Raw genomic sequence first — 21,254 nt, 5'->3', positions numbered from 1 at the left:
TGCAGTAAATTTGTCATGTGCATAATCAAAATGATCTAGGTAGTGTTGTAGGAGATTTGTATGAACTTTTGTTTAACCGAGAAACTCCCATTTGTTAAGCATACCCTTTCTCACTGAGACTAAAAGCCAAGATGCCTACAGAGATTTGCCAGGCTCTAGCCTCCTCGTACCTTGGCCCTCAGACCTGATCTCCTCTGAGTTCCTTTTGATTCCCTGTTAAGACTGTTGGAGCCTTGCATTCTTGCACTGATGGTTTTGGTTTTATGTGGTCTCAGGGCCTTTGCACTGGCCATTTCCTCTCTTGGAAGGCTTTTGCTCTCAGATATGCACATTGCTTTCAGGTTTGTAATAAAACCCATGCCCTCAGCAGGCCTTCTTAGCCACCCCAGGTAAAAATCTCACATTCTGTTGACAAACACATCCTCTTCTTTACATTATTTTTTCTCCATAGCACCTATCACTAATAGATAACTATATAATTCACATTTTGTCTAATTTTCTTTATAGTTCAACCATTAACAGGTAAGTTCCATCAGAGTAGGGATTTTTGTCTTTATTTTCTGTTGTATCCTCAACACTTAGAACAGTGAATAAATGATAGATATCCTCTAGCTAATTAGGTGGCTAATCAGGATTGTTGCATGTTGAATTTGCTGAAAGCAAAGAACGGGCTGCAGGAAACAGTGGGAAAATCTTTTTTGTATATTTGTGCTTATGCGTATGTGTATATGTGCAAACATGTCTCTATTTCCATGGTCACCATCCGACTCCCAAACTAACCTTGAGGTCAGCCAGATGCTCAGAGTCACGTTATAAAGGTAAATTCAGTTCCAGTAGCAGTGAAGGTAGTCAGGAGTGGTTTGAAGGCTCCAGAGCTTGTGTCCATCCTGACTTTTTTGTCTAGGTAAATCTGGACTGCACCCCATCTGCCCACTCCCCCCGCCCCCCCCCCCAGCCTCTCCACCCCCGCCTCCCCAATGTAGATGCTCACAGCAAGTGGAGGAGGGCCCCAGGATGAGATGTGAATGATTAACTCTGGTTGGGACTCCATCAAGATTACAATCTCTGCTCCTAGACACGTTTGCCTTTTCATTCACCTGGGAAACTCTGCCAGACCCTCCTTTCCAAACTTTATTCCCTCTGTCTTGGGTGGGGGAGTAATAGCTCTTCATTCTCCTTTGAAAAGCTTCTGTTTGCAGAGCAAACCCTGTCCACACAGAGATCCTGCTTGGAGCTAGTTATTGCTTCCTTTCCTAGCCACCCCCAGGGCCACAGTCCCCCACTCCCTGTTCTTCTGGAGGAGGAGCCCAGGCCTGGGGCCTTGCTCAGACAAAGTCCTTTGAAGGTAGCCAGAAACAACTGCTAGGATTTTGGGGAGAGCATCTTCATCCTTTATTTTGAAATGAAAGCTTGTGACTATAGTCAACATAATTTTGCTTTTTCAAATCTCAGTAGTAATACAGTTGTTCTTTGTTCTCTGCATCTGTTTACCTCCTTTCTTCTGAGATCCTTGATTACAGGTTTTAATAGGGATTAGCTGGGTGCAACCCCTTCCCATCTTGAGCTGGGACTCTTTCCCCACCCACCTCCTCTTCCAGCCTCCATACCATAATGCTTAATGTAGCCATGCATAAACTGAGGTTATTTTTCCTTTATAAATAGCCATGAGAAATTAATGCATATTATTTAATTGGCACTGCCTGAACACTGACATCGCTGGAAATAATGCATGTTGTTAACCGCACCAACAGGTATCATTTCCCTTTTAGGTTTAAAAGTTCTGGCTGGAGGCTAACCATTCTAATCAGATGCTTTGCATTCACATGTCAATGGAATGAGCTAAGAAATGTTTGGTCAGTGAGTTTCATGTCATTAAAAGCAGCACTTAGGGCTGGAAGGACTTTCTCTAGCATTTTGGCACTGTCCCTGGGAATGTAAAATATTTTCTCACATGTGATTTTCTTCTTCAACTTGCCGGATTGTTATAGACGCTCCTGGTGCACACAGAGGGCCCTTTTATTCGGTGTTTTACGGTAACAGCTCGGGAGTTCGGTGTTAGCTCTTGCTTCACTGAAACTTTTCACAGCTGACTTGATTCTAGCTCTCTGTCCTGACCTCTCACTCCTTCAGCACTTTAAAGGTTAATTTTGTTGGGGGATCGGATTTCTTTCCTGGGCTGGGGAATGGTCAACCTCTTCTAGCTAGTCCTCCAGTAGCCCAGTTGCTGGGCTCCGGGATTCCCTGGCTCAGCCTGGGCTGGCCCGGCTGGCAAGGGAATTGCCGGCCCATGAGATTCATTCAGCTTCTTTGTCCGCTGTTCTCCAGGGACCACAATGTAGTGAAATGCTCTGGCCTAGGGACCTAACCAGGTAGGATGTGGATTTTTTTTTTCCTGGGGTCGGGGCAGTGCGGCATGTGTACTGTCTGGTTGCTCCCTGGCTGGTACTGAAAAGCTGGGCAGAGCAGGCTGAGGTGTAGCTGCCAGAATCACCGTGGGCTGTGTGTGTGTTGGGGGGCGGGGTGCACAGAAATTCAGCACCCATCTCTCCCTCCGGACTCCCCACCCCTTTTGTTCTTGATGGTTTCAGAGAAAGTGGGGAGCATTATTACCCAAATGTGCTTGGTCCACCTAGACATTTGAGTGATGTCAATATTTTCCAGACCATATTATGAAAATGAGGCTTCTGAGCTTGAAAAACAGGGTGTCGATCGCCCAACTGCCCTAAGTCTTCATTCCAGGTTTGGCTGGGAGATGGCTCCACTGGGGGAAGGGTGAGCTGGAGAGCAACCCTGTGGCCCCAGGCAAGGGCTGCTGGTGGTTCTGAGGGCCCTGATTAAAATGACTAGCAGTTGGAGGTTTTGTTTTGAATCTGTGGAGCCTGGTGAACTTGCGGTTGTGTTTACTAATACTGCCAATTACCGGGTGGGATTTTTTTTTTTTCCCCCTGGAAACTAGGCTCCAGGAGAGATGGCATGGGAGGTTTAAATACGGGGACCTTTTTTCCCTCTTTAGGATATGTAGAGCTGCCCAAAGAGGTAAGTTTATGTTTTTAAGTCAGACAGGGGAGAAGATAACAATGTTTATGACCACCTACTAAGTGCCAAACATCTAGCAGACATTGGCTCTTTCAGTTTTCATTGTCAAACTGGAAAAGATTGCTCTTCATTTTGAAGTGACACGGTGGGAACTAAGAGAAGTTAAGTAACTTGCTCAGGGTCACACAGCTAATAAGAAGGAAAGCTGGGATTGGAGCCCAGGTCCACTCCATCCCCCTGCCATCTGTGCTGACCTTAACAGATGGGTTCAATCACCTGTAAGGTGACAAGTAGTGCAGCTGGATAAAGGGCACTTTGGGTTGTAGAGGACTCACCAAAGTGCATCTGATGCTTACTAGTGCAACCTGACTGAGCTTCTCAGACCTTGCTTGTTTCTAGGAGGGGGAGGGCTGTGGGGTGAGTAGCAGCCTTGCCCTGGCAGTAGGACCTGGCTGGGCGTTCTCTCATCTCCTTGAAGCTCCTGGGCTGCTCCGTGGATCTGGCTGATGCTGTGCTTGTATCTTGTGTTCCAAAGGCTGGGATCCTAATCGGAAGTCAAATCTGGCCTTGGGCTGCTGGGGCTATGCCCTGCTACTCCGGGGCTGTCTTTCCAGGAGCTGAGTTTACTGAGTCCCGAAGGGAGAAGATGTACACCCAGCATGTTAATGCTGACCCAAGTTGCTGGCACTAGCTGGTTCCCGTGTGTGCCTGGGGTGCCTGATTAGCTGGAGCTGGGCTTCTCTTGGTTTGTAAAGCTGATTCTTTGTAGAACTATTTATTTATTTGGTTGCTGGGAATTGAACCCAGGAGTACTTTACCACAAAGCTATATCTCCAGTCCTTTTTAATCTTTGAGACAGGGTCTCACTAAATTGCTGAGGGTTTTGCTAAGTTTCTGAGGCTGGTCCCCAATTTGGTGATCCTCCTGCCTCTTGACCTCAATTCCCTTCTCTTCCCCTTTGCCCTAGAGAGGGCAGATTAAAAGGAAGCCCCTGAAAAACTGCATTAAAAAGACAGCCACCTCTCTGGCTGCCCTGGGGCAACCTTATTTTGACCTGGATCCCTAAGATGTATTGGGAGTTAAGTGTGTGTGTTGTTTGGGGCGGGGATAGGAGGAGCTGGACCCCTACATCTGTATCCCATCCCACCTACCTAGACTTAAGGCAAGCAAACAACATCCTGACCTGGGTTTGTCCCCCACAACCACCCCCCCTTATTTTTATGTTTTTCTTAAGTTTTGTGATAGGCTCTTGTCAGTTACTCAGGCTGGCCTCAAACTTGCCATCCTCTTGCCTCAGCCTCTCAGGTCTCTGGGATTACAAGTATGAGCCACCACACCTAGCACCCCACCCTTTTGTCTTTAACTACTTAGAGTTGTCTTAGAACAACTTGATTGCATTAAAGTATCTGGAGCTTGTATAGCAGGTGGGAGTCCTGAGTTCCTATATGACCCTGATCTGTATAAAAGCATCCTTACCTCTCCTTATGTTGAGTCAATGTGGTTAAGAGGAGTTTCAGTTTCAGAATCAGGCAGATCTGGGTTCAAATCAAGCTCCATGTATTAGCTCAGACACCTTGGGCAGGTCACTCAGCTTCTATAAGCCCCAATTTCCACATCTATGAAAAGAAGACCTTAATAGTTTGTCCCTAATAAGGTACTGGACAGGCATTTGTGGATTGATGTTTGTAAATTACTTAGCACGGAGCCTGGAACCCATTATTAAAACTCTTCACTGTGCTTGTGTTCACTGTGATTAGCTGTAATATGCTGAATTCTGTCTATGTTTAGGAGAAACATCTTCTTGTAAACAGAAAACCAGGATGGGCTCGTTGAGATCCTTGGCAAAAGCTGGGGGCCGGCAGTGGCCCAAGCGTGAGCAACCCTCTCTTGAGGAGCCTTGGAGAAGAGAGGGCTTTGTGTAGCTGAGGTCAGCAGACATGCTGGTGCCATTTGTAACAATGAGGGGCTCAGGCATCCGGACCAAAGCTCTGGGGTTTCTAACCAGAACAAGCCCCTGAAACCAAAGGGAGGAATTTCACGCCTACTCAGGGGACCACCTACTTGCCCAAGGAATGAGTTACAAAAATGGAACAAAGGTGCTGTGGGGTGAAACTCAAGCCAGGAACCTTCTGATCACTGCTAAATCCCCTTGGAGCACTCTTTATGGGGTTCATGTTTCCCTCTCTCCACCCCAAATGACTGGCCTTGCACCTGGCACCGTCTGTAGAAGCTGCTTCTCTCCTGGGACACTGTCCATTTATGGCAACAAGCAGCAAGTTCTTGCATTAGACTCTGTCATGTATTTCATAATGCCGGCCTGCATCCCCCGCCTGGAGTCCTTGCAGGCTCCCTGCCTCCTGGCCTGCAACTGACATGAGCTCTTATCTCTGATATGCCTGGAGAGCTACACACACTGAGCTGCTCTGCTCCTGCAAAAGCCTTCTGAGAACTGGGTGTTATTAGCACTGTAGCACACAGGAGGAAAGCTGGGTTCCTGGAAGTAAAGGTGCTCTGACTAGGTAAATGGCATGGCCAGGATTCACACACAGATCCATTTTACTTTTTTCTGCAGAACTGGGTTGCCTCCATCTGGAGCCTCCTAAGCTCGGTTGTCCACTACTAGGTGAAACTAAGTTTGCCGGTATTAGTGCCTAAAGTCTGTCTTTGCATTAATTCAAATTCAGGTTCTTGGTCATTTTGCTGTAGTACTGCAAACCATGTAGGGATCTAGAGAGAAGAGTTGGCTTGTGTTTCTTTGTTTTTTTTCTTTGGGTTTTTGGGGTGGTGGGGATTGTTGGGGATTGAATCAAGGGCTTCTAACATGCTAAGCAGGTACTATACTCTACCACTAAGCTATGGCTCAGCCCATTTGTGGCTTTGAATTCAAATAACTATTAACTCTGTCATGTATTTCATAATTCTTTGAGACATCTAATACATATGATGGAGGGGTATCCAAGTATGTAAAAATGAATAAACAAAATGGTCCAACAACTTTTGGATCTGCTTTAACATATTCTACTTGTACAACCCTCCCTTGGGCCTATTTTCGCCAAGCCTCAATTTCCTCATCTCTGAAATGGGTATGGTGTTCGTATCTATCTCATGTTAGCCCGGAGAAAATATATTAAGTAACAACTGGTCCAGACACAAAGGGAGGCATTAATAAGGTTAGTTATTGTGTTTATCATAGAGTTATAAGGATGAGATGAAATAATGCATGTAGTGAAATTATCACTATTAGCTTGTAGTGAATTAAGGTCTGGCACAACTTTAAACTTCAAGTCGACTGTTATTATCATTAATAAAGTTAGTGTATGTGAGGTAGGACTCTGTAGGGGCCTTCTGGCGGCCTTTGAAGGTGATTTCCTTAATAGGCCCTGGCAGTGATTAGAGGAGAGGATGCCCCAGCACATGTCCTGGGGGGGAAATAGTTAACATACCTGTTTGGTGGGAAATGTTGGTAGCCAAACCCTTTCACTTCCCTATCCTAAGCCTATGGTGGGGCTTGCTCACTCATCCACACCAAAGGATCTCATTCCGATCAGGCCCTGGGGTTTCAGGGGAACAATTGCCTTGAACAATAGCCAGAAAACAAGTTCTACCAGTCTGGGATTTTTGCAACTGAATGCATCTGTTCGGTGGTGGGCACAGGGCCCATACACAGCTCTGCTGTGATTCTGGAGCAGACCTGGAAAACTGAGCAGGTAAGGCCTGGCAGTGGGTAGTAGGACTTTATTCACCCAAGGGAAACAGACAAGAGGCAGGGGCTGGGGCTGGTAGGTGGCCCAGACTGTTTCTGAGAGCACTGAGGGCCTCCAGAAAGCCCTCAGACAGAGTCTCTGGAGTTCGGAGAGGATCTTTACTTTATGAAGACTACTTTTCAGAACCATGGTTATACTCTGCTAACAGGCTGAAGTTTTGTTAGCAGAAAAGAACTAATATCTATCTGCAATCTGATTTCTTTTTACAGCCTCATTTAGCATGTCTTTCCCTTGAATAAACAACATGATCTCTCAGGGAGTCCATTTGAAAAGCATAATGACCCTCCCTCCCTCTGGATCCTTCAATAACTCCTCTACTCCCAGTCTTTTGCCAAGATCCAGGGTGTGTAAATCCTAGTGGAAAAATCTATTTAATCATCCCTCTAACCTTGTGGTTCTATTTTGCTTCATGAGAGAGGAAGTTGTAAATATAATATCACATGAATTCAGGACCATTACAGATTCCTCCTACTTTTAGCTACCCTCTGGAACAGCTCAATATTTAAAACGTGTCCCAGTTAGAAATGGGTTCTCAGGAGTCCTGGTGAAGTCACTTCTGCCTCCTGGGTTCTACCAATGCTTGTTCCCCACAACACTGAGGCAAAGCAGGACATGTGCAAAGCTGAAATAATTTATGACTCTTTCACCTGCGTTTTTCATAGCAGATAGCTTGTATTAGGGCTTTTGAAATCGTACTTTAAGCCCTGAGTGGCATTTGAATTCCTGACACAGTGATGTAAGCAGCTCTTGGAAGACTTTGAAACTGGATCTCCTAGTTTAACAGCCTCTTCCATTTTTGAATGGATTTTCTGGTAACTTTTGTAGACTCCTTTCTCTTTATGTCTATATGTCTCCAAGAGGTAGTAGACAAACAGTCTGAGGCTTTGAGGGCCTCAATCGGGTTAAAACACACTACATTTTGGCCCAAAATGGGATGTCTTCTTGATATGCTTATTTGTCATCTGCAGAGGAAGACCGTTTGCCATTAGGCTTTTTAGCAATGGAGATTTTGGAACTAATCTGTATGGATCCTGTTTTTGTGCCACTATGGGTTTTGCCTTTCCAATGAGCTGGAAGGCTGTGTAGAGTCATTACACCCCAGTTTGAAATCCAGGCCCTTGCACATGCTAGGCAAATGCTCCACCACTGAGCCCCATCCCCAGCCCTGAATTCCATCCTTCTGATAAGCTCTGGGTCCTGAGCATCCATTTCCTCCAGCAGAAAATGGGAGTGGAATAATGTGCCAGGTGTAGCCGAGGACACTGTCAGTGGTGACTACAAACACTTGGCAAGATCACGCGCTGTTTCTTTGTGTTTGAATAGCATCCTCTGATACAGACCCACTCTTGTGAGTTGGTTATAGTGATTCCGTTCCAGAGTTTGCAAATTCATCTTTTTTTTCTTTTAGAGAGAGAGAGAGAATTTTTTAATATTTATTTTTTAGTTTTCGGCGGACACAACATCTTTGTTTGTATGTAGTGTTGAGGATTGAACCCGGGCCGCATGCACGCCAGGCGAGCACGCTACCGCTTGAGCCACATCCCCAGCCCTGCAAATTCACCTTGCAGGGCCATGCAGGTAGCATGTGTGACTAAGAAGGCTCACATGGGAATTGTGTCAAAGGGGAGAGCATATCTGTCCCAAAGAGCAGTTACTACTCAGATGTATAAGATACTGGCACCTATTTTATATATTTAAAAGATTCTGCGTGGGCTTTAAAAATAGTAATCTGAGGAGTGAAATCAGCAGTGACGAACTCTAGAGATTAGGAAATGCAGTTACCTGTTTGGCAGTTTTTTTCTGTGTGGGAGGAGATTCTTCTTAGGACCTTCACTGTGCCTGTTTTTCTTCCTTCTAGCTCAGGCAGCCAGGAACCTTTGGAATGGCTTAATCCAGCTCCTTTCTTACACAGATGCAGAGCCTGGGGCCTGGAGGAAACAAGACTTGTCTGAACTTTCCCAGTACTATGCTCTGGGGAAGGCTGGGGTGGGTGAGGGCTGGCTGTCCAGGCTGCTTGCCTTTGCCATGTCCCTGCTTGGAGCTGAGAGCAGTCTAGTAAAGAGCATCTGTGTGCTTGGACTTTGGAACCTGCCAGACTCTTGGCTTGTGCTGGGACTCATTGGTGAATGTAGAAATGCTTTCTGGAACCAGTGCTATTTGGTGACCTTTGCTCATCTCCCTGTTTTGCCTTTCATCTGAGCTGTGTTCCTGCCTGTCCCAATCTATTGGGTTTGCAGCCACAGTTGAGGACGACTGAGTCATAGCCTGGTCTCCATTGCCTCCCACAGTGCTTGGCACCTAGAGGGCGCTGGCCGGCTGGATAAGATGAGTAAGTGAATTCAGGGGCCCTGGCATTGTCTGTAAATATGTAGAGTTTACGAGCCTTGAAGAAAAATAAGTGATGGTATTATTTCCACTCATCCATTGGCTAAGAATAGGTGAAGATCATTTTTAAGGCTGATCACTTATAACTCCAGTTAGGCCCTTACCTTACTTGAACAGTGTAGGATTTTTTTCATTGATAAAGAGGCACATGGGTCTACATGGCTAGGAAATGATTTTATGTTGATTATTCTGATAAATCAATGGAAGCATCTTCTCATTTCTTTAGGTGTCTCAGCCAAGTAATTTATCAGATATGCTGACTTGAAATTGCTTTAAAAACGGGGGAGTGGTGGCTGGAGAAACCGGCCAAGCCATGTGTCACATTTTAGTTTCCAGGCAGTGGTCCTGGGGTGGTTCTGTTTATTTCCCAATGCTGTCTCCACTAACATTTTCCAAGCAATTTGGCACATCTGTGAAAGCCTTACAATGTAGAGTGAAGGTGAACCATCATAGGAAAAACTGGCACGGGAAGAGGTGGTGCTGTCCGGGCTTCATTTATTTTTCTGGTCATTCATATAAAAATCATTCATTCAAAAATGAAATCTGCTTTTATAAAATTCATTAATATAGAAGAGCACCTTTGTACTCTCAATAACTTCTTAGAGTTAATTCTCCAAGGTTTAGGTTTAATATTCAACTTACTGAAGTCTTCATTTTTAAACCTGAATTTTCTTACAAATCTCTTCTGTAAATCAAGGATTTTTGTATCAATTAAGTTTGTTTCTACTTGTTATTGATTAGCACTTTAGTAATTCCAGCTCAACAGATTGAATTGCCCTAAACAATTAGGACTATTTGCAAATTGGATAATTAGATTGTCCTAAATGTTTTAGACTGCATTCATAAATTTATCATACCTGCTTCTCAGAAGGTCTTCAGATGTCTGGCAGGGCAGACAGTGACTGAGCAAGCAGTCTTTTTAAGCATGAATTCTTGCAAATCGAATAAGTTGACTCACAAATGTCAAATTATTATCTTAAATATATTGATTCTTTTTGTAATCTTAATAGTTTTTTAATCTTTCATCTTAAAAATCTCAAGTCAAAAACCGATACTTACAAAAATGACATCGTAATTATTTGATAATATCCTCTAATATGCCATGTATTCTTTTCCCCGTTTTTTTTAGTTGCACATGGATACAATACCTTTATTTATTTATTTATTTTCATTTGGTGCTGAAGATCAAACCCAGTGCCTCGTATGTGCAAGTGCTCCACCACTGAGCCACAGCCCCAGCTCCCCACCATGTTCTTTTAAGAGATAGAAATGCACAGAGATCAACCCAGTGATCACAGTTGTTATCTAAAACTTAAATATTCATATTTTAATTTATTTCGCCATTGCAAAACTCTTCCCAAGGTTTCAGATTATATGTTTCCACTAAGGAAACATTCAGATTCCAGAATGACTGTTCTAGAGTCCTGGTAGAATCCCCTGATTCTTTCTGCTGGGTCATTGGGGTTCCCCCGGGCCTCTTCCCTGGAATTTCAGTTCACCACAAAGTAAACACACAGCCTCTGGGTTTCTTACCTCTTTCAACATCTATTACCTATCAACCAATTTGGACCTATGGACTCTTGTACGTCACCCCTGGTTATATCTGATGCCCTTTACTGCCTGATTGGTTCAGTGATGTCCTTCCTACTTGAATGATTTCTGCATGGTTTCCACATTTTTCCTCTCAGCTATATATCTCGAGTTATTTCACAAACAAATATCAATTACCCATTAGGAAGCCTGAGTATACCAAATGACAAACCTCAGCCAGCTAGTTTTGAGTAAAAGAAGAGAATTTATTACTTCCAACATTTGGGCCTTCTAGGAATGCTTCAGGTGTGGCTGGAGTTGAAGCCATGTCAAAGGGATACTTTTATCCCTCTCAGCTCTGCATCCCTCCCCTTTGTGCCAGCTTCTTCTTAAGCAGGTAAAAATGAAGCAGCCACTGGCAGCTCAGGGTTTCATGTACATTTTTGCATTTTTCATTCTCCTTAGCATCTCTCCTGTGGTCCTGTAAATTTGGGAAGCACTACCTTAAGCAGAGCTACAGAGCTCATTACTGGACTTCATAGCTGCCAAGATGTCACGTACCCTCTGAATGTCAAAGAGAGTATGGAAGAGGCAGCAGCACACTGCCCTCCATCCCTGCTCTGGCAACTCCTAAGACTAATTTTCCTTAGAACTTTCAGGACTCATTGACCTAATCTGGGTGGCTCCTGACCATGTGTACTTTGGATTTGGAGGGAAGCTCCAGAGGTAAAGGAGCCATTGCTGGTTTTCCAAGTGCGGGGACAAGGCTTGGGTTCTAACACACTGACAGCTCTGGGGAATGTCAGGCCACCGTTGCTGGTCATGGGCTTCTCCAGGCCCCTCGTCCTTATCTTGAGTTTCCCCCTCCCTCTGTCCCGTGGAGTCCATCACTGCCTTTCCCTCTGCGGGGCCAGCCCGGTCACAGGGATGCCCTGTAACTCAGGATTCACCTTCCAACGTTCCAGGCACTGATGTGGGAAGGATGTGTGTGCGCCAAGTGCCACATGCCCCTCTGGAATAGGATATCAGTGTTGAAAGGCCACAGTGGGGGGAGGAACGGGTACAATTTCAAAGCACAAAATCTGGGACTGGGATTCATGGGCATCTGTTACTGACTTCCCTCCCTCCTCCCCACCAGCCACGCTCCTCTCCTATCAGTCCCCCTTTCTTCTTTATCAGACTATAAGACGTTTTAGATACACTAAATTCCTAACCCAAAAGAGCAGAAGTAATAAAAGACTCATGGGATTTTCTTTTAATCGTGAGAGGAAATTCGAGTCCATTTCCATATGTGACGCTTTTCTCAGCAGAGCCTCATGTGGTCACCAGGCTAGGTGAAACTGAGGCACAGAAGTTGTGACCTGTCAAAGAATTATGTGGGAAGGCAGCTGGGCTCCTAACCCACAGCCGGGGGCGAGTTGGCAACAGAAACTCTCCCTGAGCCTGGGCCACACATGAGCTCGGGAGATGTTCAGTCAGCACTCGAACGCCTCTGGAGGCGGAGAGGACGCTTCCCCCAAGTGAGCTTGACATTGCTGCAGCGCCTTCCTGACTCTTCTCACAGCCTAGGTTTCCTCATCCTTTACAAGGGTGGTAGGCACCTGCCAGCGTGACTATGAGGGGTGGTGCGTAGTTGGCCTGTGCTCCGCCGGTGACTGCTGTCATAGTGAAAGGCCGAAGGATACAGACTAGAAGGAACACGTGTTCTGAAACCGGGCAGTTTTGCCCTTTCAGGCGTTCCAACCTGGACTGCATGCCAGTGATCAGCACCCTTGGTCCTTCAGCCTTGATTTCTTCATTTGTGAAATGGGCAGCATAACACCTACCTTGCAGGCGTGATGGAAGAACTGGAGAAACATAAGAAAGTGTGTGAACCTCCTGGCAGGATGCCTGACGCAGAGTAAGGGCTTCCTAGTTATCCCGGGGCTCCTGAGCCCTGTGCATATTGGGAAGGTAGAACAAATCTTCCTTTAACAGGGAAGCCCTGGGCTGGGGATGTGGCTCAGCACCACATACAAACAACGATGTTGTGTCCGCTGAAAACTAACTAACTAACTAACTAACTAAATAAATAAATAACAAACAGGGAAGCCCTCAGAGCTCAGGGAAGCTAATGCTAACGGGAGGGACCCTTTAGGAACTCAGAAGGCCCCAGGGGGAGAATCTGAACCAGCATGGAAAGCCGGGCAAAAGAAGCAGAATTACCTGATGGAAGTTTGTGGGACCCTGGGGCCCTTGCAGATTCGCCTTCACATGTAACTCCGCTCCCTTCGAGCCCTCCCCCTCCCCGCCTCATCCTGCCACTTGGGAATCACCTTCATGCCTTTCTTCTGCATCTTTCTGTGGAATCCTCCAGATTGGCTCTTAGAAGCTAAATGAGAATGTCCAAGAGAAAGGTGGTGAAAGCAGTTTTCACCAAGCCGGGCAGAGCTCAGGATGTGGAAGCAGGCATCTTAGAAGCTGGTAGGATGGACTAAGTTTCGTGCCTGTGTTTGTAGACAGTGCCCTGGCTTTCAAAAACCTCAGCTGCCCAGCATTTCCCTGGCTTCATGCAGCCCCTTTGCCTGACCTTCAGCAAGACTCGCTGTGGAAGGCCGAGAGGTAGAATAACGTGGCTAAGTCATTGTTTTGCCATCAGACCTGCCATTCCTGGCGTGTGGCCTTGGACCAGTGTTCCTGGCCTCCCAAGTATCAGCTTCCTCCTGGGGAAGGGCGCCAAGTCATGATGGTATGTACCAAGGATTGACATAGTGGAAAGTGTCTGGCGTCACAGTAAGGAGACTGGCTCAGGAGTCTGAATGGCTGGATCCCCAGGGCTCCTGCTGGCTAGCTGTCTGACCTTGTGCAGGGTGTCTTGCTTTTCTAAGTCAGTTTCTCCACCAGTAAAATAGAAAAATAATAATACCTATCTCTTGCCACTGGATCAACTAGAGCAGTGTCATATTGATGTCAGAAGCTCACTCCTATGAGTTTCAGTCAGCAACTATTTATTGGGCACCTGCTGTATACCTGCCACTTCACAAATAAGAAAATACAACTGAGTGGGATGGTGGGCTTGATGAGTAACAGCATGTGTCTCTGAGGAAGTAGCACTTCAGCTGGGATCTAAAAGAAAGGTAGAAAGGGAACAGTGTCCAGGAAATGGGACAACCAATGCAAAGCCCTGAAGAAAAGAACAGCCTTGACTTAGAAGGGACAAACACTCCTATGATCAGAGCCCTTGAGTGCACACTGGAGAGGGGGCGGAGAGACAAAAAGACGAGAGAAGGCCAAGGCAGGGGGCCTTGAGGCCATTGTAGGAGTTTGGACATTAGGTACCTGAGAGGCAGTTCTGGGATCTGATTGACGCTCCAGAAGGCCACTCTGGTTGCCAGACAGAGAATGGATTGTGAGGAAGCAGAAGTAGAACACAGGCCCAACGGCCTGTTTTCAGTAACCTAAGCAGAGCTGACAGCACTCTAGACTGCAAGGCGACGGTACAGAGAGCTGCATGCATTTGGATGTATTTTACAAAGAGAGGTGACAGGATCTGATGCTAGGTTAAATGTGCTGATGGTATTGGGCGATGGGGAGACAATAAGAAGGGGAAAAAAAGAGTCAAGAATCATTCCTAGATTAGACTTGAGCAGCTGGGGGATGATTTGAGGGTCAGGAAATGAAAAACTCTACTTTAGACATATTCTGGGACACTGTTAAAATCACAACTTATAAGAGAATGGACAGGTTTCGGTTGAGAATTGCCACTTTCCTTCCTTGGCATTTTGTTCCAGGAGTGGAGTACAGAAAATTCACATGGCAGCGTCTCTGCCCGCTCTAACCTCTGGGGAGAGGGGCGCATGATGGGTCTTTGCCTGCACATTTGCAGCTTTAGTCCCTAAATGCGCTGCTTCTACTCTGCCACTAGGCCTGGGGGAGAGCAGTTGACTCGTATGAAGTTCCTGAGGTGAAGGGGAGGGGAGGGCAGGGCGGAACATGGGCAGCATCCTTGGTCTCCTCTCCTCATGGAAGCACCCACACTTTGGGGCAGGTATGTATCAGCCAGCTCACCCAGGTGTCAATTCAAAAGCAAAGGATGGAAGGTACCTTTGGAGATGAGTCACATCTGAGGCAAAAGAGCTTAGTCTGAGACATTGTGACATAGTCTGGGCCTCTTCCCGGATGGTGAACATTGGTCTGCTCCAGCCTGGGCGGGAGCAGTGTGAGGCTTTGGTGCTCAGGTTGTCTTTATCTTGGCAGCTGGGATGACAGCAGCTCCGTCAGCAGTGGCATCAGCGACACCATAGACAACCTCAGCACCGATGATATCAACACCAGCTCCTCCATCAGCTCCTATGCCAACACACCAGCCTCCTCTCGGAAAAACCTGGATGTGCAGGTAAGGAGTGTGGTGCCCTCCCGGGCTCCTCCACTGGCCCCTGCAACCAGGAGGCTTGGGTGTGTGGGCTGAGAAGCCCATTTGGGGAAAGCAGAATCCCCAGGTTGGTGAGATGCGGCTCAGCCTCTGGCTCCCTGTGCGCTCATTTCCCCAACTCTGGCCTCCACCTGTAAGGAAAGGACGAGGCAATGGGGCCGTGGAAACTGGGTCGGAGGCCTCACCACTCCCTGTGACCTTGGGAGATCACATTTACTCCCTTGACATTCTATTTATAAAAACAAACAAAATGATGTTGGGCTCTGTTGGCAGATCTTAGCCTGTCCCCTCTTTGCCCAAAGGAGCAACTGCTGTCCACAGGTGTCCCATCTCTCAGGAGTGATGTGGGCAGAAACACATACTGAGGACCCTGGGCCTCAGTATGTTCTGGGCTGAGGTTGGGAACACGTCATCTGTGGTTCATGTCCCCTGCTCATGTCCTTCATTTGGCCTACAGTATTGTTATTCTTTCAGACAAGACTCCACATCAAGTTATTTTAAACTGCAGTTGTTAAACATGAAAGTATGTCTCAGGTTCCTCTTAAAGAACTAGAAGCTAGCTGGGCGCGATGGCACACACTTGTAATCCCAGCAGCTCATGAAGCTAAGTCAGGGGGATCGTGAGTTCAAAGCCAGTCTTAGAAAAAGTGAAGCACTAAATAACTTGGTGAGACCAGCCTCTAAATAAAATATAAAATAGGGCTGAGGATGTGGCTCAGTGGTTGAGCACCCCTGAGTTCAATCCCCAGTACCAAAAAAAAAGAAGAAGGTATTGTTCCTTGTGGCAACAATTAACAGATGTCCAAGTGTCTGTCCCCACTCTTTTAACTAATGCTACAGCTGCCACCAACCAGCTGCACAAATTTAACATGCCCTCCTGCCCCTGAGGCAACCCCTACTTGAAACGCCCAGGTGTTTTTCAAATGGAGTGCCAATTCACATGGCACTTCATGGGCCCGATGGCATCCTTGGCATCCTTGTCGTGGCTGGTTCCAGTGAGCCTATTTACTAGTTGGGAAAATTAAGTGCTGTCTTCCCGGCTTGTCCCCAAGTTGGGGCTGACCAGTATGAGGACTGTTCGGCCATGGGTCATAGGTGAAGCTCTTTGAAAAAAGCATCTTCAGTAGTGGGAGCTTCTGTGTTGGGTGAACCCTGGGGAAGTCTGATTGGGACAGGCTCCCTGAGGGACCCCATCCCTCATCCTCCACTCCCCTCCTTCCCCATCTTCCTTTCTCGGCTGCTTTTTACTCAGTACAGATAGAGGCTGCATCTTTTTGCTTTCAAAGGTATCTCCTCTTTGTGGGTAGGTGTAGTGAAAGAACATATCAGTGCAGGGGGTGATTCTGGCCTCCAGAGACAGATGCTAACTGCATAATGAAATGTATTAGGTGCTGCTTTTAGAATTGCCTGTTACTCTTGTGTTGTCACTTTAGCAACTTCTAGGAGAGAGCAATGGTAGGCTATGGTGGTTGTATTTTTTAAAATTACTACCCAGAGGATGAAATGGGGGCATGGGGTTTTGTCGGGTGCTGGAGTTGTTCTGTATCCTGATCTGAGTGGTAGTTATATAAGTATGTTGTATGTGAATTTTATAAAACTTATTCAGGTGATCTACTTAAGATTGTGTGCTTCACCAAAAATCCATTTAAAAACATCAGACCAATAGAAATCTCAGGAACTTTTGGTACATTCTGTATGTCTACCACTTCAAGACCTATTTTTCCTTTATTTATTTGTTTGTTTGTTTGTTTGTTTAATTAGCTACACATGACATTACAGTGATCTTGGCAATTCATACATTTCTGGTTTTATTTTAATGTTTTAAATTCAGGCAGATTAATCAGAAAGAACTACCCAATGAATAGTAAACCTCTTACATCTCTTAAAACAACTCCTGATCTGAATCAATGGACAGGTTTCTGTATGCTTACTATTCACTGGGCAGTTCTTTCCAATAAATCTATCTGAATTTAAAATATTAGAATAAAAACGGACAAAGTTGGTCTTAGGGTGACAGAAATGCAGACTGCACCAGTCGTCCTGAGATTTCTATTGCCATGGTGTCTTTAAATGGATTTTTAGTGACATTCCCTTTGTTCCTGTCCAGGGAGCATCTCAAAATATTTGAATCAGCATAATATGCAGCCTCCCACCCTCCTCCCTCACACCACTCTGAGGAATGCTAAGGGCCATTACTCCTCTCTGAGCAGCATCAAGCTGCAGGAAGATGTGTGTGTACCCTTCCCACAGCCGCTCCTGGGCCGTGCGTGGCTCATTGGGGTTCCAGTTACATGCTGGTGTACCCCAGGTGCGTGGGCAGCACCCAAGCCCCAAGCAAGTCCTGGGGTGGCTCCACTGTGTCCACTGGGAAAACAAGTAGAGGACAGACTGCCTGCCTGGCTTTCACGTCTGAGGAACAGGGATGCTGTTGTCTGAAAGACATGAGGAGCAGCCTCAGGTAGTGATGGGCAGAGGGGGAGGAGAATGAGAGTGATCCCTGGGAATGGAGGTTCTCTTTGTCTTTGAGGGACTCTGTTCCCTCAGGGACATTGAGGAGCACTGAGGGTGCCCCCACAGGGTACTCGTGGCCATCTGTCTCACCCCGGACCTCTCATTGGTGGTCTGTGCAAAGAATCCCCTGCTTGAGGCCTGAAAGTCTGGACAGGTGTCCTCAGGAGAGCTGGTGAGTCCAGGGGCGGCCAAGCCATGGTATCTGGGAGGAGGGTGGACCTTGATGTCAGATGATCTTGGGTTGAGGTCTTCACTCTGCCATCCTTGGATAAGCTAATCAACCTCCTCAGCCTCTGCCTCCTCGTTCATAAAATAACAGTAATTAGACCTGTCTCGGGGTGAGTGTGAGAGCCATACAGACAGACTTTATCTGAACATGTTCCTGTCAGTGCCTGAGACTTGGGAATTGCTCAGAAGTCACTTCCTCTCTCCCCCCCTCACTCCTTCCACCCTCCTTTCCTCTGGATTCTCTGTCCCTTTCCCATCCTTTTCATTCATTTTACCAATATCTAGAAGTTGATGCTCTTAATGTCTTTTGTTTGCACTTTCAGAGCAGTTCATCCTGTATTTTGCAGGGCTGTATTTTGGTGACAATGTTTTGATGGCAGAAAGCTTTAACACACACATCTCTCCCCTGTGTATTTATCTACATATCTGTATCCTTGACCTTTCAGGGTCTTGGCTCAGTTTTGTGGAAGGCATCACTCCTAGTGCCAAGGTACAAAAAGCACACGTCACTATTCCCTCTCACTTTCAATGTCTGTGAAATTTGTAATAAAATGTTCAGGCGGGGTGGGGGAGATATTTCAATATCAGTTTATTTTTTACTACTCTGGGGGAAATAAAATTTTTGAATTGGGTGCCCTTGAATGACCCTCGAGGTCTTTGCCTATCCCCTGGATAGGGGATGGTAGATTTAGCTGGAGATGAAGCGGGGCTGATGCTTCTGCCCACCTGCTGGGAACTATTGCTAATAACTGTGGGCAAACTACTTTTCTTCTTCAAACCTGTATTTTCATGGTCTATAAAACAACCTCAGGGAATAAGATGTATGTGGAGGGACACAGTACCTGGCAAGACAAACAGCAGGTGATGATGCTAAGGCCAATAATTATTTCTGTTAATACTGGGGCTCAAATTTAAGCCAGTTTGGGTTCTAGATGTGTAGGAGATTCAGGTATAAGGCGGGAGTGTCCCTGACATCTGAATGCTTGTGGCCCAGTAGCAGTAAAATAAGTGCCCCGTCCGCCTTCACACAAGACAAGAATGGGGTAAATACTAAAGGTGGATGACAGCGTGCTGAGGATTTGCAGAGGTAGGAGCATTGGTGATGGAAAGAGCCCCCATTGCGGAGCCCCGCCCCCCCACATCTGGCCCATTGAGTTCACCATCAGCTCTGTAAAAGATCTGTTAATTCTCAACTCTGTTTTATACCCAGTCTAACAGTCTCAGAATTGGGAAGTGTCTTCCTCCAGGGTCACACACAGCAAGTGAGAGGCAGCACCCAGTACTAGAACTCAAGTCCATCAAACTCCAAAGCCCATGCCTTTCTCCACACCACACCAGGCTTCCAACCCCTCAGGCCTCCCCTCTGGCTCTCAGGAGCCTGGCCTCCCCTCTCAGGTCCCTTCTGGCTTGTTTGTCACCTGTCCACTTGGTTATTAAATGATTAAAGAGATTTCTACCTAGAGGCAAGGAAAATTCTTTGAAAGAAGGTCCTCTCACCGTGGCGACAACCTGCAGAGGCTTCAAGGTAAACCAGAGGGAAGAACTCTGTACAGCCCCTTGTCTGGTCTACTGGCCCTCCTGTTCAACTCTGAGCACAGAGAGGCTCTTAACTCCCAGGAGGTGCTGCCAGTGATTTGGCACATAGCTCAGGAAGGACCTGCTAGAGGAGATGTGAACTCAACATTATTAGAATGTCCCTGGGTAGTTACAGTAGCACTGGGAAGGCTGCTGACCTGGACCAAGTTGCGGGGAGGTGATGGTCCAAGGGTTGTTTTTCCCAGAGGGAGAGAGTCTGGCCATGGCCCTGGTCCAGGGGCATGTGTACACTCTCTGTTGTTGGTGGGATCAGAGTTGGAGGCATCCTGCCCAGAGGCTAAGCTAGAGCTTCTCTAGGACTGGGGTTGGGGTGAACCAGCCAGACAGCCTGTAGTATGGAGGAGATCTAATAGGTGTAGATTTAGGTACTAATGAGTATGCAGAAATTCTCATATTCTTAAACTTTTAATTAAGAAAGGCTGTGTGGTATAGGGGTTAAAATGCGGGAATGGCAGTTACACACCCTGGAATCACTTCATTGCATATTTCCTCACTGCATGATCTTGGGCAATTTCCTTTTCCACTCCGTGCCTCAGTTTTTTCATGTAAAATTGAAAATATTAACTATTGCTTGTGGGTTTTTGATGAGAATTATATTAAGTGATGCGTATAACACACTTTAGCTTAGGGCCTCTCACTTAGTTTATTGTTGCTGCTGCTGTTTTTAGAACCACTACAATTTGACTGGGAGAGATAGGTCTAAGAATTAAGGGAATAAATAATACAGTAACCCAGGATGTGGAATATGCTAAATTTTCAGTACATCATTCGAGCATATTAGAATATGTAAGAATGTGCTTAAATGTAACCTCCATAAAGGTTAAGGATTTGAATTAGTTCACAGTAGTATTCCCAGTGCAAATAAGCTTGCCCAACACATAGAGGTTTCCAAAACATATTTGTTGAATGAATATTTTCAAAACCAAGCTTTTTCCTGCCTTGGGGCCTTTGCACATGCAGTTCCTGCTGCCTGGTATTCGCTTCCTGAAGCTCTTTCTCTCTTCTCATCCTTTAGGGCCCTTTTTCCAAAAGTTATCACCTGACTACAACTCACCCCTCCCATCATCGTAACCTAAATTACGTCAGTGTCCAGGATGTCTGTCCCAGACTCCTTGTTCATTTCCTGTTAAGAGTCTTCATAATTCACAATTGCACATTTATTTGTGTTTGTTTTTCACTCTCTGCCTCTCACTGACTATAAACTCCGTAAGATGGGAATCAGTCTTATCCACCGATTCTCACACCCTCCTTGGTGCCTGGTAAGTAGCAAGCCTAAATGTGCCAGAACTGTTCAGAGGAAGAGAACACTGGGCCGAGGCAATTGGGTTAATTTTCTACTCGTGTATGAGATGAACACTGGACTACTCAACTTCTTGTCTCCTTCTCCGATGGCAGAGTCAGATGAAGTAATTCTGTTGAAGTTTGTGCATATGTTCACTCATTTACTCTCCAGGCCTCGACTGGGCCCTTGCTTGTCCATTGAAGGGTGGGCTCTCCCCTCTGTGTTCCAGGCCACAGCTAGGGTGGGCCTTCACAGTCAGGGAGAGTGTTGTTATCTCTGGTGCTCCTACCTGGCTGGAGTTCAGTTTGTGATGGAGGAGGGACCAAGCACAGGAAGGCACCCATAAGGTGGAATGCACAAGGGGAGAAGTGGCTGGGGAGAGAGGTGGATAAACTTAGGTTGCCTGTCTGTCTTCAGTGTCCCATTCAGCCACGGGATTCTGCAGAGGAGGGGTTTAACCACTGTTTCAGGACACGGGTCAGGCCAGGTTCCTGCAAGTGTCCATCTCCAT

At 46.3% G+C, this 21,254-nt stretch overlaps 1 protein-coding gene across 3 annotated transcripts in view; it reads left to right on the top strand.

Annotated features, from left to right (window-relative positions):
• Positions 1 to 21,254, top strand: part of Nav2 (neuron navigator 2) — a 378,669-nt gene that overhangs the window by 289,793 nt on the left and 67,622 nt on the right. For 2 of the 3 annotated variants that reach the window (XM_027936586.3, XM_071616336.1), the window contains one exon: positions 14,952 to 15,090. In XM_027936586.3, the coding sequence (XP_027792387.2) occupies positions 14,952 to 15,090 (139 nt within the window). Of the gene's footprint in view, positions 1 to 2,334; positions 2,370 to 14,951; positions 15,091 to 21,254 lie in introns of those variants that run through there. The other variant, XM_027936588.3, reaches the window with a different exon arrangement.

This window comes from Marmota flaviventris, chromosome 9 (genome assembly GCF_047511675.1).
Source record: "Marmota flaviventris isolate mMarFla1 chromosome 9, mMarFla1.hap1, whole genome shotgun sequence".
NCBI lineage: Eukaryota > Metazoa > Chordata > Mammalia > Rodentia > Sciuridae > Marmota > Marmota flaviventris.
The sequence above is the reverse complement of the archived record's forward strand: the minus strand, read 5'-3'. Positions and strand labels throughout refer to the sequence as shown.